At 45.5% G+C, this 19,909-nt stretch overlaps 1 protein-coding gene across 6 annotated transcripts in view; it reads right to left on the minus strand.

Annotated features, from left to right (window-relative positions):
* LOC121578138 (plasma membrane calcium-transporting ATPase 1) overlaps positions 1-19,909 on the minus strand; it is a 187,913-nt gene that overhangs the window by 105,029 nt on the left and 62,975 nt on the right. For all 6 annotated transcript variants that reach the window (XR_006002737.1, XR_006002736.1, XM_041892265.1 and 3 more), the window contains exon 2: positions 3,529-4,062. Coding sequence is in view for 4 of the 6 variants with exons in the window: in XM_041892265.1 (XP_041748199.1) it covers positions 3,529-3,724 (196 nt within the window). In the remaining 2 variants the exon portion in view is untranslated. The remainder of the gene's footprint in view (positions 1-3,528; positions 4,063-19,909) is intronic.

The raw sequence follows: 19,909 nt of genomic DNA on the forward strand, positions 1-19,909 counted from the left end.
ACTTCCCTCATTAAATTGCAAATCAATTTATAACATTTTTGACATGCGTTTTTTCTGGATTTTTTTGTTGTTATTCTGTCTCTGACTGTTCAAATAAACCTACCATTAAAATTATAGACTGATCATGTCTTTGTCAGTGGGCAAACGTACAAAATCAGCAGGGGATCAAATACTTTTTCCCCCTCACTTTATATACAAAAGTATGTGGACACCCCTTCAAATTAGTGGATTCGGCTATTTCAGCCACACCCGTTGCTGACAGGTGTATAAAATGGAGCACACAGCCATGCAATCTCCATAGACAAACATTGGCAGTAGAATGGCCCGTACTGAAGAGCTCCGTGACTTTCAACGTGGCACCGTCATAGTTCGTCAAATTTCTGCCCTGCTAGAGTTTCCCCGGTCAACTGTAAGTGCTGTTTTTGTGAAATGGAAACGTCTAGGAGCAACAACAGCTCAGCCGCGAAATGGTAGGCCATACAAGCTCACAGAATGGGACCGCCGAGTGCTGAAGCGCGTAGCGCGTAAAAATATCCTGTCCTCGGTTGCAACACTCACTACCGAGTTCCAAACTGCCTCTGGAAGCAATGTCAGCACAATAACTGTTAGTCGGGAGCTTCATGAAATGGGTTTCTATGGCTGAGCAGCCGCACACAAGCCTAAGATCACCATGTGCAATGCCAAACGTCGGCTGGAGTGGTGTAAAGCTCGCTGCCATTGGTCTCGAACAGTGGAAACGCATTCTCTGGAGTGATGAATTTTACCATCTGGCAGTCCGAGAACGCTACCTGTCCCAATGCATAGCGCCAACTATAAAGTTTGGTGGTGGAGAAATAATGATCTGGGCTGTTTTTCATGGTTCGGGCTAGGCCCCTTAGTCCCAGTGAAGGGAAATCTTAACGCTAAAGGTACATCTTAACGCTAGAGCATACAATGACATTCTAGATGATTCTGTGCTTCCAACTTTGCGGCAACAGTTTTGGGAAGGCCCTTTCCTGTTTCAGCACGACAATGCCCCCGTGCACAAAGCGAGGTCCATACAGAATTTTTTTTAAGAGATCGGTGTGTAAGAACTTGACTGGCCTGCACAGAGCCCTGACCTCAACCCCATCGAACACCTTTGGGATTAATTGGAACGCCGACTGCGAGCCAGGCCTAATCGCCCAACCTCAATGCCCGACCTCCCTAATGCTCTTGTGGCTGAATGGAAGCAAGTCCCCGCAGCAATGTTCCAACATCTCTTCCCAGAAGAGTAGAGGCTGTTATAGCAGCAAAGGGGGTAAAAACCTCCATATTAATGCCCATGATTTTGGAATGAGATGTTTGATGAGCAGGTGTCCACATACTTTTGGTCATGTAGTGTACTTCAGCCTGTATGGTACAGTATCTGAGGCCATATTAAACAAGCGGCTCAGAATAGGAATGCTGATCTAGGATGAGGTCTCCCCTGTCCATGTAGTTTTATTCATTGTGATCTAAAAAGGCATAACTGGCCCTAAAATCAGTTACCACTCTGAGACGCCCCTGATAGTTAAGTAGCTGAGCGGTCAGGGGTCTCTCCTCCTACAGGAAGTGATCCAGCTCAACCAGACAACCTCCCAGCAGACCATAATAACACACAGAACAAGTCTTTGATGAAGGCGGTTCTGACCTGCCAATCAAGCCTATGGGTAGGAAACAGCAACAATAAACACGTCTTACAAACAGCATCACATAACCCCCATAATTAACCCTTCACCCTCTGGCTGAATGTCTCTGCTGCTCACACTGATTCAATCAGCCATGTCTTGTCAGAGTGGTTTAGCCCTGGGAATCTACTGCTCAGCACAACCCACAACCAGCGGGCTAACTCTGGTCACGGGCCCAATAGGGGTCAGCTATATGATGACACACAGTGGCTTGCAAAAGTGTTCATCCCCCTTTTTCCTATTTTGTTGCTTACAACCTGGAATTAAAATAGATTTTGGGGGGGGTTGTATCATTTGATTTACACAACATGCCTACCACTTTGAAGATGCAAAATATGTTTTATTATGAAACAAACCCCCCCAATTACAGCTGCAAGTCTCTAATGGTATGTCTCTATAAGCTTGGCACATCTAGCCACTGGGATTTCTGCCCATTCTTCAAGGCAAAAATGCTCCAGCTCCTTCAAGTTGGATGGGTTCCGCTGGTGTACAGCAATCTTTAACTCATACCACAGATTCTCAATTGGATTGAGGTCTGGGCTTTGACTAGGCCATTCCAAGATATTTAAATGTTTCCCCTTAAACCACTCAAGTGTTGCTTTAGCAGTATGCTTAGGGTCATTGTCCTGCTGGAAGGTGAACCTCCATCCCAGTCTCAAATCTCTGGAAGACTGAAACAGGTTTCCCCTCAAGAATTTCCCATCCATCATTCCTTCAATTCTGACCAGTTTCCTAGTCCCTGCCAATGAAAACATCCCCAAAGCACGATGCTGCCAGCCCCATGCTTAACTGTTCTTGGGGTGATGAGAGGTGTTGGGTTTGCGCCAGATATAGCATTTTCCTTGATGGCCAAAAAGCTCAATTTGAGTCTCATCCATATGTTTGGGGAGTCTCCCACATGGCTTTTGGCGAACACCAAACGTGTTTGCTTATTTTTTTCTTTAAGCAATGGCTTTTTTCTGGCCACTCTTCTGTAAAGCCCAGCTCTGTGGAGCATACGGCTTAAAGTGGTCCTATGGACAGATACTCCAATCTCTGCTGTGGAGCTTTGCAGCTCCTTCAGGGTTATCTTTAGTCTCTTTGTTGCCTCTGATTAATGCCCTCCTTGCCTGGTCCGTGAGTTTTGGTGGTCGGCCCTCTCTTGGCAGGATTGTTGTGGGGCCATATTCTTTCCATTTTTTAATAATAGATTTAATGGTGCTCCGTGGGATGTTTAAAGTTTCTGATATTTTTTTATAACCCAACCCTGATCTGTACTTCTCCACAACTTTGTCCCTGACCTGTTTGGAGAGCTCCTTGGTCTTCATGGTGCTGCTTGCTTGGCGGTGCCCCTTGCTTAGTGGTGTTGCAGACTCTGGGGCCTTTCAGAACAGGTGTATATATACTGAGACCATGTGACAGATCATGTGACACTTAGATTGCACACAGGTGGACTTTATTTAACTAATTAAGTGACTTCTGAAGGTAATTGGTTGCACCAGATCTTATTTAGGGGCTTCATAGCAAAGGGGGTGAATACATATGCACGCACCACTTTTCTGTTATTTATTTTTTTGAATTTTTTGAAACAAGTTATTTTTTTCATTGCACTTTACCAATTTGGACTATTTTGTGTATGACCATTACATGAAATCCAAATAAACATCCATTTAAATTAGAGGTTGTAATGCAACAAAATAGGAAAAACGCCAAGGGGGATGAATACTTTTGCAAGGCACTGTAATCATGACAAACAACACTCAGCAGGGTTAATGGTGGTGATAGAGTAGTGTGTGTATGTGTGTGTGTGTGTGTGTGTGTGTGTGTGTGTGTGTATCTGTGTGTGTATAACGTCTCTTACCCTCGATGGGCGATGTCTTGAGCCTGCGGCAGAGCCCCTGCACGTCTCCGTATGAGTCGGCTATCTTGGTGACGGCCTCTCCGCTCCTCAACTCCATCAGGTCCCGGAGATCGATCACCGTGATGCCAAAGTCCCCTTCTTGGTTGCCATCGGCAACAGAGTTCCCCGGAGGGTGGTCCGCCGTGTTGTTGGCCATTTTGTTTTCTTGTTGTTCTTTGTTTTTCTCTCTTTACTCTCAGACTGTCTCTCAGTGCCTCTACAGTCCCTCTAAGATCACTATTGTAAACTAAAAACTGGTTAGTGTTGCTGAAATAGTTCAATATTAAAACAAGGAAGTCCAAGTCACCTAAGGGCTTCAACACCTAAGTCCTTACTTTGTGCAGACAGGAATCGTGGGTATTGTAGAAGTAGTGTGTGGGGTCTCTCTGCCAGGTGTGGGAGTTGAACATCAGTGGACAAGCTTCTGGACCCGGAAGTGCATTAGCTACCACGGAAACAGTGGAGACATGATCCGTTGACCACTGTTCCACGTAACTGCAGGAGAAAGAGACAAGAAAAAGTTTTTTTTTTAAAATATATATATATAGCAAAAGTCGTATAATGAAATGACATAGTTTTCAAATAATTGTGATGGGACACTGATGAGAGCAAATTTAAGTAATTGAGGTTTGGTTTGGGGAATGACCTGTTAGAACAGCAAGGCCACTATTCTCTGTGGAGGGCAGGAAAGGATAAGAAAAGAGAGGAGAAAAGGAACAATAACAGAAGACAATACAAAAGCACAGATCTCATGTCAGATAACAGCTGATTCTCGTAAAAGAACGTGAGGACAGCCATGCTTTGCATTGAAGTTAAACAAAGTCTAAGGACATACAGTAGAACATGTACAGTATTTAGGATAATATGACTCTCCCATGACACCCACGGCCCCTTTGTTTGTATAGGATTAACAGGCCGTCAGTCTATCCAACTGCCTATCCCAAAATGACTGCTTTTAACATAGAATCATAATTCCCCTATATGGAAGCAGAGGATAAAGATACCATGGGAATCACCATAGAAACCTGGTTCTAGGACAACAGGATCCAGTGGTATAGAGAAGATATCAGTGGCGTGTAGCTGTAGAGAGCAGCAATAATAGGTGCTATTGCATGGGAGGTATTAGAGTCTAATACAGCAGGTTTTAATACAGCACTGTGTGTTGGAACTGACCGGAGTCAGGAAGAGGATATTATGCTAATGTGAGATCGCGCTCTGGACCACTCCTCTGGGCCGGTGTGTGTGTGTGTGTGTGTGTGTGTGTGTGTGTGCGTGCGTGTGTGCGTATGTCCCACTCCTCTGGGTCTCCATGACACACTAAACACCCCAAATGGAGGTCAGCCTTTGATGTGTGCTTATGTGATCAGAGCTGATGTGTCGGAGTGTGACTCTTCGGATTCACATTCTCTGTCACACAGGCCGGGAACACACACACCGACACGCATGCACATCCACAACCACAAACAAACAAAAACACACCTGCATGTACACTGTATTACAGTACAATTAGCCAGAAGTGGCAATTTTATATAGGCAAGTGGTGTATGGTTAGATTAGATTTTTATTTAGTCACATACACAGGGTTGCAGATGTACACTACATGACCAAAAGTATGTGGACACCTGCTCATCGAACATCTCATTCCAAACTCATGGGCATTAATATGGAGTTGGTCCCCCCTTTGCTGCTATAACAGCTTCCACTCTTCTGGGAAGGCTTTCCATTAGATGTTGAAATGTTGCTGCGGGGACTTGCGTCCATTCAGCAACAAGAGCATTAGTGAGGTTGTGCACTGATGTTGGCCGATTAGGCCTGGCTCGCAGTCGGCGTTCCAATTCATCCCAAAGGTGTTCGATGGGGTTGAGGTCAAGGCTCTGTGCAAGCCAGTCAAGTTCTTCCACACCATTCTCTTAAAAACATTTCTGTATGGACCTCGCTTTGTGCACGGGGGCATTGTCATGCTGAAACAGGAAAGGGCCTTCCCCAAACTGTTGCCACAAAGTTGGAAGCACAGAATAATCTAGAATGTCATTGTATGCTGTAGTGTTAAGATTTCCCTTTACTGGGACTATAGGGCCTAGCCCGAACCATGAAAAACAGCCCCCGACCATTATTCCTCCTCCATCAAACCCAGATTCGTCTGTCGAACTGCCAGATGGAGAAGTGTGATTCATCACTCCACAAAATGCATTGTTTCCACTGCTCCAGAGTCCAATGGCGGGGAACTTTACACCACTCCAGTTGACGCTTAGCATTGCTCATGGTGATCGTAGGCTTGTGTGCGGCTGCTCAGCCATGGAAACCCATTTCATGAAGCTCCCGACGAAAAGTTATTGTTCTGACATTGCTTCCAGAGGCAGTTTGGAACTCGGTAATGAGTGTTGCAACCGAGGACAGACGTTTTTTATGTGCTACACGCTTCAGCACTCGGCGGTCCCGTTCTGTGAGCTTGTGTGGCCTACCACTTCGCGGCTGAATAGTTGTTGCTCCTAGACGTTTCCAATTCACAATAACAGCACTTACAGTTGACCGGTGCAGCTCTAGAAGGGCAGACATCTGACGAACTGACTTGTTGGAAAAGTCACTGAGCTCTTCAGTAAGGCCATTCTACTGCCAATGTATGTCTATGGAGATTACGTGTCTGTGCGCTAGATTTTATACACCTGTCAGCAACAGCAATTTAATGGGGTGTCCACATACTTTTGTATATATAGTGTAGTTGCAGTGTACAGTGAAGGTAGCCTAGCAGTTAACAACGTTGGGCCAGTAACCGAAAGGTTACTGGTTCGAATCCCCGAGCCGACTAGGTGAAAAATCAGTCGATATATTAATAATATAATATGCCATTTAGCAGACGCTTTTATCCAAAGCGACTTACAGTCATGTGTGCATACATTTTCACGTATGGGTGGTCCGGGGGATCGAACCCACTACCCTGGCGTTACAAGCGCCATGCTCTACCAATTGAGCTACAGAGGACCACCTGATATGCCCTTAAGCAAGGCACATAACCCTAATTAATATTATAAGTTGCTCTGGATAAGAGTGTCTGCTAAATAACAAAAATGTAAAATACTTAGATTGGGTTAAAATATTCTTCTCTGGAACATAGAGCACAGAATCAGACCAATTACACTGATTTAACCTCTTCCTGACAACGACTGAGCCAGCGTAGCCACCATGACTAGCTGAACCAGAGAAGCACCGTCTCCTCAGGCCTTTCACTGAACCAGCTGGTCAGAGAACAACCATCATGATTAATTTACCGCTCTTAACTTAGAATGAACCAACCCCAATCTATATACCGGTTACCATTCAAACTGAATGCCTAACACAGGAGGACGGTTCGTGATAATGGCCAGAACGGAGCAAATGGAACCATGTGTTTGATGTACTTGATACCATTTCACTGATTCCGCTCCAGCCTTTACCACAAGCCCATCCTCCCTAATTAAGATGCCACCAACCTCCTGTGATGCCAATCTATACTGCTCTCCAATAAAGTGTGTGTTCCTGTGTGTGTGTGTGTGTATGTGTGTGTGTGTTTCCACAGAGGGGAAGCAACCTGGCCTCTAAAGTTTCCATGGTGGTGTTGTCAGCAACGCTTCTGGGCAAAAGAGGAATCGCTGATCTGGTCTACATATGCATTAGCCTGATGTAACTAGGTGTGTGTGTGTGTGTGTGTGTGTGTGTGTGTGTGTGTGTAAATGTCAGAGTGAGTAAATTCCAAACAAAATCTATTGACTTTGGAAAATGTCAGCAGTCGCCTGGGGGCCACCGGAGGGCCACTATATGGCTTCCTAGTATTAGCAAAGGGCCCAAACAGAGTTGGAGCTTTTAGCCAGCATAGAGTACACTATAATATGTGCCCTAGTCACTGGCCTCTCTCAATCTCTCTCTGCATCTCTTTTTCTGTATCATTTTCAATTTCTCTCTCTCTGTGTATTGCTCTCACCCTCTCCCTCTGTACCCTTCTCTCCATCCATCCCTCTTCCTCTTCATCCATCCCTCTTCTCCATCCATCTTCCTCTCTACAGTACTTAGGTAATGTTGGCTTGAATATGCGGTCTGAAAGACAGCTGTAAACATGACTTTTATCGACTTAATCTTGTTTCTCACTGTCACGTTGCTATAAACCACATTAACTATACTTTATCCATCACCGGATAGAACAAGCAACAACAAAAACACAGAGCGGTGACACATCTCTATGAGTAGAAGCAATGTTTATTAGTGTCGATGGACGAGGATCTAGCTACTCATTAAGCCAAGCTAATCAACTGGCACGCTAATTTACCAATATAGTCATTTCATTAGTGAAATGAGCCTAAGCGCCGGAGCATTTCCAACACCAAGAAAATAACACAGATCAGCCACATAGGCACGGGTGGGCCCAATTCCACCCACTGGGGAGCCAGGCCCACCCAATCAGATTGAGCACAAAACAATAAAAAGGGACATTATTTGTATTTTTATCTAAACATGCAAACACCATCAGATAGAATTAATCAGCCTCATGGCAAAGGGTGTAGAATAGCATGAAGTTAGCTGTCCCCCCAACCCCCAAAAGCCCTGCTACTGACGCAGATGCCTCCCCTTGTTGTGGTTGTTATGCAAAACAGTACATTTATGTCATTAACGAGGAATGCAGTAATTATAGCTATTGTGAGAGAGGGGATGTGAGACGGACAGATGAGGAATAAAATAATGTGAAAAGGAAGGATGAGGAGAATTATCTAATAATTCACGTGAATGCAGAAATTAGAGGGGGCTGGATTCTTCATTTACTGATGGACTGTGTTTCATTGTCAAATATTCTGCAGTACAATACCGTTGCTTTTTATGGAGCACTGGATTCCCTGAAAAAAACTAATTGTTCTAGTAGTTACTTGACCTGATTAAATTCATCCAAACTGCTATAGCTGCACTTGACGATCTTTTCAGTTACTTGAAAATCTGTTTATTTTTATTTTATTGCAATGAGAGTATGCAAATTCAAGACTACTCTCTGGCTTTAATCTACTTTTACTTTATTGTAAAATCAAAAGTCAATTGATCTGAGAAGCAACAATGAACGTCACATGAAAGGGTTAACATTGTGGGCAGAACTGTAATTTCCCTCAATAATCTTAAACTATCTTCTAATCCCTCTCTCCCTCCCTCTCTTCTTCTCCTCTCCTTCTTTCATTATCTTCACTCCCTCTCCTAAACAGAGAGAGAGAGAGAGAGAGAGAGAGAGAGAGAGAGACAGAGAGAGAGACAGAGAGAGAGAGACAGAGAGAGAGAGACAGAGAGAGAGAGACAGAGAGAGAGACAGCGACAGAGACAGAGACAGACACAGCGGCGGATTGGGCGGCAGGTAGCTTAGTGGTTAAGAGCGTTGTGCCAGTAACCGAGAGGGAGAGGGGGGAGGGAGGGAGAGAGGGAGAGGGGGGAGGGAGGGAGAGAGGGAGAGGGGGAGGGAGGGAGAGAGGGAGAGAGGGAGAGAGGGGGAGGGAGAGAGGGAGAGAGGGAGAGAGGGAGAGAGGGGGGGGAAGAGAGGGAGAGGGGGAGGGAGAGAGGGAGAGGGGGGAGGGAGAGAGGGAGAGGGGGGAGGGAGAGAGGGAGAGGGGGGAGGGAGAGAGGGAGAGGGGGGAGGGAGAGAGGGAGAGGGAGAGGGGGAGGGAGAGAGGGAGAGGGGGGAGGGGGGAGGGGAGCGGGAGAGGGGGGAGGGGGGAGGGGGAGGGGGAGCGGGAGGGGGGAGGGGGAGCGGGAGAGGGGGAGGGAGAGGGGGGAGGGAGAGAGGGAGAGAGCGGAAATCATACCTTAGTTCAAGAAGTAGATGGATATGGGAGAGAGAGAGCAGAGTATTGAATAGCCAGAGAACAGGCTGAGTGTGTATATCTACTACTAGCTAAGGAATTCCCTCTGAGTGAAGGAAGTGAGAGCAGTATGAATACAAGGCAGGTGGCCAACTAAATCCACTTCCTCATTCATACAAACACACAGCAGAGCAGAGGGCGGAAAAATACTCCCTGCATGAGACAGGAAACACACTACATGTTGTACTGCAACACACACATTCTGCACACACACCCGTACACTCACATACTGCATGCATATCAAGCGCACACAGACACACACTTCAGTGCCACACCCTGTGGTCCAAAGTCCTGTTGTTGAGTGTTAAAGTAGCCTAGAGAGACACTACAGAGGGACATGACTACAAGGCCACACCTGTAAAAGCTCTCCTTTAGCCCTTATACCGTATCTTCCCCATGTTTGAAATACGTTCTGTTTTAACAGCGTGGCTGGTTGTTTGATTAACTTCACACACCTCTCTGCTCTTCTACTGGGCCTGTTGTCACGTCACACAGCTCTCCTCTCTGCTACTGGGCCTGTTGTCACGTCACACAGCTCTCCCCTCTGCTACTGGGCCTGTTTTCACGTCACACAGCTCTCCTCTCTGCTACTGGGCCTGTTGTCACGTCACACAGCTCTCCTCTCTGCTACTGGGCCTGTTGTCACGTCACACAGCTCTCCTCTCTGCTACTGGGCCTGTTGTCACGTCATACAGCTCTCCTCTCTGCTACTGGGCCTGTTGTCACGTCACACAGCTCTCCTCTCTGCTACTGGGCCTGTTGTCACGTCACACAGCTCTCCTCTCTGCTACTGGGCCTGTTGTCACGTCACACACCTCTCCTCTCTGCTACTGGGCCTGTTGTCACGTCACACACACACCTCTCCTCTCTGCTACTGGGCCTGTTGTCACGTCACACACACACCTCTCCTCTCTGCTACTGGGCCTGTTGTCACGTCACACAGCTCTCCTCTCTGCTACTGGGCCTGTTGTCACGTCACACACACACACACCTCTCCTCTCTGCTACTGGGCCTGTTGTCACGTCACACACCACTCCTCTCCTCTCTGCTACTGGGCCTGTTGTCACGTCACACACCACTCCTCTCCTCTCTGCTACTGGGCCTGTTGTCACGTCACACACCTCTCCTCTCTGCTACTGGGCCTGTTGTCACGTCACACACACACCTCTCCTCTCTGCTACTGGGCCTGTTGTCACGTCACACACCACTCCTCTCCTCTCTGCTACTGGGCCTGTTGTCACGTCACACACCACTCCTCTCCTCTCTGCTACTGGGCCTGTTGTCACGTCACACACCACTCCTCTCCTCTCTGCTACTGGGCCTGTTGTCACGTCACACACCTCTCCTCTCTGCTACTGGGCCTGTTGTCACGTCACACACACACACCTCTCCTCTCTGCTACTGGGCCTGTTGTCACGTCACACACCACTCCTCTCCTCTCTGCTACTGGGCCTGTTGTCACGTCACACACCTCTCCTCTCTGCTACTGGGCCTGTTGTCACGTCACACACACACCTCTCCTCTCTGCTACTGGGCCTGTTGTCACGTCACACAGCTCTCCTCTCTGCTACTGGGCCTGTTGTCACGTCACACACACACACACCTCTCCTCTCTGCTACTGGGCCTGTTGTCACGTCACACACACACACACCTCTCCTCTCTGCTACTGGGCCTGTTGTCACGTCACACACCTCTCCTCTCCTCTCTGCTACTGGGCCTGTTGTCACGTCACACACCTCTCCTCTCTGCTACTGGGCCTGTTGTCACGTCACACAGACACCTCTCCTCTCCTCTCTGCTACTTGGCCTGTTGTCACTTAACTCATCCCTCTTCCACTGTAATTATCACTACATTCTATTCAGCATTACACTTCCAGGCTGAGAGAGGTAAGAGAGAGAAAGAGATAGAGGGGGTAGGGGGGAAAGAGAGGGTGAGAGGAAGCGAGACAGAGAGAGAGGTAGAGAGAGAGGGAAAGAGATGGAAAGAGAGAGACGCGGGGTGAAAGTGAAAAGCAGGATAGAAAAAGAGAGGGGGTGAAGGAATGTTATGAATATAGAGAGGGAGAGGAGCTAGATGAAAGAGGTCCACAGCAGTGAAAAAGAGTGCATACAGTAAGTAGAAAGGAGGATAGAACAAGAGGGATAGTGGAGCAGTAGAACAAAGGTAGAGTAGATGGACATGTAAAGGGTAGGTAGGGATGAGGTAAAACCCCCATCTTTTTCCTCACTCTCTCCTCTCACTCTTTTTCTCCCCCCTCTCTCGTTCTCCCGCCCCCTTTCCTTCCCTCTATCACCCCCTTCTCTCTCCCTACTTCCCGGTACGAGCATCAGTTAGGGTGCCTTCTAGGGCTGACCCCATTTAGTCGACTGGTCTATTGTTTGGTCGATAGGCTGTTGGTCGCCCAATATTTTTTTAGTCTAGAAGTGGCAAATATATCAAACACATTTTAGGGGACACGAGACATCCGTCTGATTCACGCCTGTCTGAGTGGACTAATCCATTGTGGAGTCCATGGGGATGGCACACCAGTATCACCAGTAGTACATCCCCATAATTTCTAATCTACAGTGTTTGTTTGGTTACGGTAATTTCTGTTAATGCATTCAATATTATTATTACAGTCTTACCGCTGTCATTGTAGGAGTGGACACGTTGTTTGCAGAGCGCACAACCTAGGCTATATTTTGTTAAAGTTTTGGTTTATTTCATTCCATTTACGACGTATTAATTTATTAAATTGTCTTTTGTTTGGAGCGCTCCTGTCTTGAGTAAGGACACGCACCTGATTACGCATAGAACTAGGCCACCTGGTCTGCGTGCAAATGTAGGCTTATAAATGTGCCCATTTGGGGATCTGATACTATTTCTGATTGTCTTAACTCACCATCACTGTGGAGTTCTCAAAGTATTTTCTTCTTCACCTCAAACACCAAGTAAACAAAGTCTGTTTTTAAACCATTGAGAATTACAATAGTTTCTCAACATAACCTATTTTTAAAATCTTTCCAGCACTCTCCCTTTCAAAAACCACTCAGCATGAAAGGAGAAAAAAAATGTCATGCTCTGATCCGGTGGAAACCGTTAAAATCATTAAAAAAGGCCTACATGATTACTTTTTATCCCTTGCGCAAATAGCCTACAGCTGTGTCTGTCTGTCTGGAGCCCACTGGCACAGGAAACTGAGGGCCCAGAATATTTTATACAATGTTGCAAGTTTGCTAGCGCAAGCTTCAGGCCTGACCAAGTTTCATAGTTGATGATAACTGTCAAGTTCCTCGCAGACAGGTCATGCATAGCCAATGTTATTTCTAGGATATTTATCAGGATATTTTCTACCTAATGGCTGAAATGTTTTTATGTGTTGGATTTATGTAGGCTATTTATACATATTGGCAATGGAAGTTACTTTTATATTTGTATGATTTTCATTTAGATATACACTACCAGTCAAAAGTTTGGACACACCTACTCATTCAAGGGTTTCTCTTTATTTGTAAAATGTTTTACATTGTACAATAATAGTGAAGACATCAAAACGATGAAATAACACATGAAATTATGTAATAACCAAAAAGTGTTAAACAAATCAAAATATATTTTATATTTGAGATTCTTCAAATAGCCACCCTTTGCCTTGATGACAGCTTTGCAAACTCTTGGCATTCTCTCAACCAGCTTCATGAGGTAGTCACCTGGAATGCATTTTAATTAACACGTGTGCCTTCTTAAAAGTTAATTTGTGGAATTTCTTTCCTTCTTAATGCGTTTATGCCAATCAGTTGTGGTGTGACAAGGTAGGGGTGGTATACAGAAGATAGCCCTATTTGGTAAAAGACCAAGTCCATATTAATAGCAAGAACAGCTCAAATAAGCAATGAGAAATGACAGTCCATCATTACTTTAAGACATGAAGGTCAGTTAATATGGAACATTTCAAGAACTTTGAAAGTTTCTTCAAGTGCAGTCGCAAAAACCACCAAGCGCTATGATGAAACTGGCTCTCATGAGGACCGCCACAGGAACGGAAGACGTAGAGTTACCTCTGCTGCAGAGGATAAGTTCATTAGAGTTACCAGCCTCAGAAATTGCAGCCCAAATAAATGCTTCACAGAGTTCAAGTAACAGACATCTCAACATCAATTGTTAAGAGGGGACTGTGTGAATCAAGCCTTCATGGTCAAATTGCTGCAAAGAAACCACTACTAAAGGACACCAATAAGAAGAAGAGACCTGCTTGGGCCAAGAAACACGAGCAATTAAATTTGTCTTTTGGTCTGGAGTCCACATTTTTGGTTCAAACTGCTGTGTCTTTGTGAGACGCGTGTGGGTGAACGGATGATCTCCGCATGTGTAGTTCCCACCGTAAAGCATGGAGGAGGAGGTGTTATGGTGTGGGGGTGCTTTTGTGGTGACCCTGTCTGTGATTTATTTAGAATTCAAGGGACACTTAACCAGCATGGCTACCACCGCATTCTGCAGCGATACGCCATCCCATCTGGTTTGGGCTTAGTGGGACTATCATTTGTTTTTCAACAGGATAATGACCCAACACACCTACAGGCTGTGTAATGGCTATTTTACCAAGAAGGAGAGTGATGGAGTGCTGCATCAGATGACCTGGCCTCCACAATCCCCCGACCTCAACCCAATTGAGATGGTTTGGGATGAGTTGGACGGCAGAGTGAAGGAAAAGCAGCCAACAAGTGCTCAGCATATGTGGGAACTCCTTCAAGACTGTTGGAAAAGCATTCCAGGTGAAGCTGGTTTATAGAATGCCAAGAGTGTGCAAAGCTGTCATCAAGGCAAAAGGTGGCTATTTTAAAATATATTTTGATTTGTTTAACCCTTTTTTGGTTACTACATGATTCCATATGTGTTATTTCATAGTTGTGATGTCTTCACTAGTATTCTACAATGTAAAAAATAGTAAAAATAAAGAAAAACCCTTGAATGAATTTGGACTAACCAATTGACATTGATTATGAAATATGAAGATTATTATAAATGAAATAAATATATGTGCATATGAAAATCGTCAGTAGATTAATCATCAGCAAGCAGATCAGTAGAAATGGTACGATAACTTGGCACTCCAAATGGAAAAGGTTGCGTACCGCTGGTGTAGCCCATTACCGGCAACTGGCAGAGGGAGGAGGAACGGTCAGGGTCGGGAACAGGTTTTTTTCTTCTGGTTAGGGTATATTGATCTCTGGTCTTTAGTAATTTGTGTGTCTTCATTTTTGATCACAGTGCTTAAAACGTCAGACAAGCTCAGTAGCCTACATATAGTTGATTTTATTAAAACATTGGGTGTGTCTATATATGGAAAAATACACGTATAAAAATGTAGACTAATCGATTGGTCGAAAGAACAGACCAATATTTTTTTCGTGGACAGTGTTTTCATATATAGTCCTCTTGGTTTTGGCCCTATATGAACTAACCAGGGCATCAGATAATGACACAAGCCCACTCTAGTAGATGACCAGTGTAGACAACAGCTACAGTTGAAGTCGGAAGTTTACATACACCTTAGCCAAATACATTTAAACTCAGTTTTTCACAATTCCAGACATTTAATCCTAGTAAAAATTCCCTGTCTTAGGTCAGATAGGATCACAACTTTATTTTAAGAATGTGAAATGTCAGAATAATAGTAGAGAGAATGATTTATTTCAGTTTTTATTTATTTCATCACATTCCCAGTGGGTCAGAAGTTTACATACACTCAATTAGTATTTGGTAGCATTGCCTTTAAAATGTTTAACTTGGGTCAAATGTTTCGGGTAGCCTTCCACAAGCTTCCCACAATAAGTTGGGTGAATTTTGGCCCATTCCTCCTGACAGAGCTGGTGTAACTGAGTCAGGTTTGTAGGCCTCCTTGCTCGCACACGCTTTTTCAGTTCTGCCCACACATTTTCTATAGGATTGAGGTCAGGGCTTTGTGATGGCCACTCCAATACCTTGACTTTGTTGTCCTTAAGCCATTTGCCACTACTTTGGAAGTATGCTTGGGGTCATTGTCCATTTGGAAGATCCATTTGCGACCAAGCTTCAACTTCCTGACTGATGTCTTGAGATTTTGCTTCAATATATCCACATAATTGTCCTTCCTCATGATGCCATCTATGTTGTGAAGTGCACCAGTCCATCCTGCAGGAAAGCACCCCCACAGCATGATGCTGCCACCCCCGTGCTTCACGCTTGGGATGGTGTTCTTCGGCTTGCAAGCGACCCCCTTTTTCCTCCACATTTACATCATTTAGCAGACGCTCTTATCCAGCGACTTACAAATTGGTGCATTCACCTTATAGCCAGTGGGATAACCACTTTACTATATATATATATATATATAGAAAATTGGGGGGTGGGGTAAGGGGGGGTAGAAGGATTACTTTATTCTATCCCAGGTATTCCTTAAAGACGTGGGGTTTCAAGTGTCTCCGGAAGGTGGTGAGTGTTTATACTTGCGTAATTGTTTGTACAGATGAACGTGGTACCTTCAGGTGTTTGGAAATTGCTCCCAAGGATGAACCAGACTTGTGGAGGTCTACAACTTTTTTTATGAGGTCTTGGCTGATTTCTTTTGATTTCCCCATGATGTCAAGCAAAGAGGCACTGAGTTTGAAGGTAGGCCTTGAAATACATCTACAGGTACACCTCCAATTGACTCAAATGATGTCAATTAGCCTATCAGAAGCTTCTAAAGCCATGACGTCATTTTCTGGAATTTTCCAAGCTGTTTAACGGCACAGTCAACTTAGTGTATGTAAACCTCTGACCCACTGGAATTGTGATACAGTGAATTATAACTGAAATAATCTGTCTGTAAACAATTGTTGGATAAGTTACTTTAATCATTCACAAAGTAGATGTCCTAACCGGCTTGCCAAAACTATAGTTTGTTAACAAGAAATTTGTGGAGTGGTTGAAAAACTAGTTTTATTGACTCCAACCTAAGTGTCTGTAAACTTCCGACTTCAACTGTAAGTAAACAAGGTAAATCCATTCTATATTCACACTGACCTTCACAGGACAACATAGCTGCCTGGTTCTCATGGTGGTAACTCTTGATTTCAGGCGTCATAACCCCTGGCGTAGAGATATCACAAAGAGCTATCACACTCTGAACATGTAGAGGTACAAAACATTTCTGAGGAAGAAAAAAAGCTCATCTCATTGATAAAAAACTTTTAAAGGATCAAAAAGCAGGATAGAAAATACTCCAAATGTTCACAGGGTCCGTACAGACAGTGGCAAGTCAAATTAAATGACTTTTTCAAGCACTAATATTTAGTTTCAAGGACCATCAATTTGTAATAGTTCCTATTATGCAATTGTTTCTAGTCGCCACGCCACGCCACGCTGTCCTCTGAACAGCGGCGGAAGAAGATGGCTGCCGTTTTACAGCCCTCTAACCAATTGTACTACTATGTGTGTTTTTCCGCGTTATTTGTAATTTATTTTGTACATAATGTTTCTGCCATCGTCTCTTATAACCAAAGAGAGCTTCTGGATATCAGGACAGCGATTACTCACCTCGCGTTGGACGAAGACTTTTTCTTCAACGAGGCGTTCGCGAAGGATATTCTACAGACTCCCGACAAGGCCCAGATCCCCGTCATTCGCGTGAGGAAGAGACGGAGATATCGTGGACGCAGATCCGGGTGCCTTGTAAGGATCCGACGGCGAACGAGTAAACTGCCTCTCCCATCAATCCTATTAGCCAATGTTCAATCTTTTGAGAATAAAATTGACGATTTAAGATTACGGTTATCCTACCAACGGGACATTAAAAACTGTAATATCTTATGTTTTACGGAGTCGTGGCTGAACGACAACAATGACAACATTCAGCTAGCAGGCTATACGCTACATCGGCAGGACAGAACGGCAAACTCCGGTAAGACGAGGGGTGGCGGTCTCTGTATATTTGTAAACAACAGCTGGTGCACAAAATCAAATACTAAGGAAGTCTCTAGGTTTTGCTCGCCTGAGGTAGAGTATCTTATGATAAGCTGTAGACCACACTATTTACCAAGAGAGTTTTCATCTATATTTTTCATAGCTGTCTATTTACCACCACAAACCAATGCTGGCATTAAGATTGCACTGAATGAGTTGTACAAGGCCATTAATCAACAGGAAAACGCTCATCCAGATGCAGCGCTCCTAGTAGCCGGGGACTTTAATGCAGGGAAACTTAAATCCGTTCTACCTCATTTCTACCAGCATGTTAAATGTGCAACCAGAGGGGAAAAAACTCTAGACCACCTTTACTCCACACACAGAGACGCATACAAAGCTCTCCCTCGCCCTCCATTTGGCAAATCTGACCATAACTCTATCCTCCTGATTCCTGCTTATAAGCAAAAACTGAAGCAGGAAGCACCAGTGATTCGAGCTAATAAAAAAGTGGTCAGATGACGCGGATGCTAAGCTACAGGACTGTTTTGCTAGCACAGACTGGAACATGTTCCGGGATTCTTCAGACAGCATTGAGGAGTACACCACATCAGTCACTGGCTTCATCAATAAGTGCATCGATGATGTCGTCCCCACAGTGACCGTACGTACATACCCCAACCAGAAGCCATGGATTACAGGAAACATCCGCACTGAGCTAAAGGGTAGAGCTGCCGCTTTCAAGGAACGGGACTCTAACCCGGACGCTTATAAGAAATCCCGCTATGACCTCCGACGAACCATCAAACAGGCAAAGAGTCAATACAGGTCTAAGATTGAATCATACTACACTGGCTCTGACGCTCGTCGGATGTGGCAGGGCTTGAAAACTATTACAGACTACAAAGGGAAGCACAGCCGCGAGCTGCCCAGTGACACAAGCCTACCAGACGAGCTAAACCACTTCTATGCTCGCTTCGAGGCAAGCAACACTGAAGCATGCATGAGAGCACCAGCTGTTCCGGACGACTATGTGATCACGCTCTCCGTAGCCGATGTGAGTAAGACTTTTAAGCAGGTCAACATTCACAAGGCCGCAGGGCCAGACGGATTACCAGGACGTGTACTCCGAGCATGTGCTGACCAACTGGCAAGTGTCTTCACTGACATTTTCAACATGTCCCTGACTGAGTCTGTAATACCAACATGTTTCAAGCAGACCACCATAGTCCCCGTGCCCAAGAACTCTAAGATAACCTGCCTAAATGACTACCGACCCGTAGCACTGACGTCTGTAGCCATGAAGTGCTTTGAAAGACTGGTCATGGCTCACATCAACAGCATAATCCCAGAAACCCTAGACCCACTCCAATTTGCATACCGCCCCAACAGATCCACAGATGATGCAATCTCTATCGCACTCCACACTGCCCTTTCCCACCTGGACAAGAGGAACACCTACGTGAGAATGCTATTCATTGACTACAGCTCAGCATTCAACACCATAGTGCCCTCTAAGCTCATCACTAAGCTAAGGATCCTGGGACTAAACACCTCCCTCTGCAACTGGATCCTGGACTTCCTGACGGGCCACCCCCAGGTGGTAAGGGTAGGTAACAACACATCTGCCACACTGATCCTCAACACGGGGGGCCCCTCAGGGTGCGTGCTCAGTCCCCTCCTGTACTCTCTGTTCACCCATGACTGCATGGCTAGGCACGACTCCAACACCATCATTAAGTTTGCCGACGACACAACAGTGGTAGGCCTGATCACCGACAACGATGAGACAGCCTATAGGGAGGAGGTCAGAGATCTGGCCGTGTGGTGCCAGGACAACAACCTCTCCCTCAACGTGACCAAGACAAAGGAGATGATTGTGGACTACAGGAAAAAAAAGAGGACTGAGCACGCCCCCATTCTCATTGACGGGGCTGTAGTGGAACAGGTTGAGAGCTTCAAGTTCCTTGGTGTCCACATCACCAACGAACTATCATGGTCCAAACACACCAAGGCAGTCGTGAAGAGGGCACGACAAAGCCTATTCCCCCTCAGGAGACTAAAAAGATTTGGCATGGGTCCTCAGATCCTCAAAAAATTCTACAGCTGCACCATCGAGAGCATCCTGACTGGTTGCATCACCGCCTGGTATGGCAACTGCTTGGCCTCTGACCGCAAGGCACTACAGAGGGTAGTGCGTACGGCCCAGTACATCACTGCGGCCAAGCTCCCTGCCATCCAGGACCTCTATACCAGGCGGTGTCAGAGGAAGGCCCTCAAAATTGTCAAAGACTCCAGCCACCCTAGTCATAGACTGTTCTCTCTGCTACCGCACGGCAAGCAGTACCGGAGTGCCAAGTCTAGGTCCAAAAGACTTCTCAACAGCTTCTACCCCCAAGCCATAAGACTCCTGAACAGCTAATCATGGCTACCCGGACTATTTGCACTGCCCCCCACCCCATCCTTTTACGCTGCTGCTACTCTGTTAAGTATTTATGCATAGTCACTTTAACTCTACCCACATGTACATATTACTCAACTAGCCGGTGCCCCCCGCACATTGACAATGCAACGGT

The sequence above is a fragment of the Coregonus clupeaformis genome, chromosome 12, assembly GCF_020615455.1.
Source record: "Coregonus clupeaformis isolate EN_2021a chromosome 12, ASM2061545v1, whole genome shotgun sequence".
Taxonomy (NCBI): domain Eukaryota; kingdom Metazoa; phylum Chordata; class Actinopteri; order Salmoniformes; family Salmonidae; genus Coregonus; species Coregonus clupeaformis.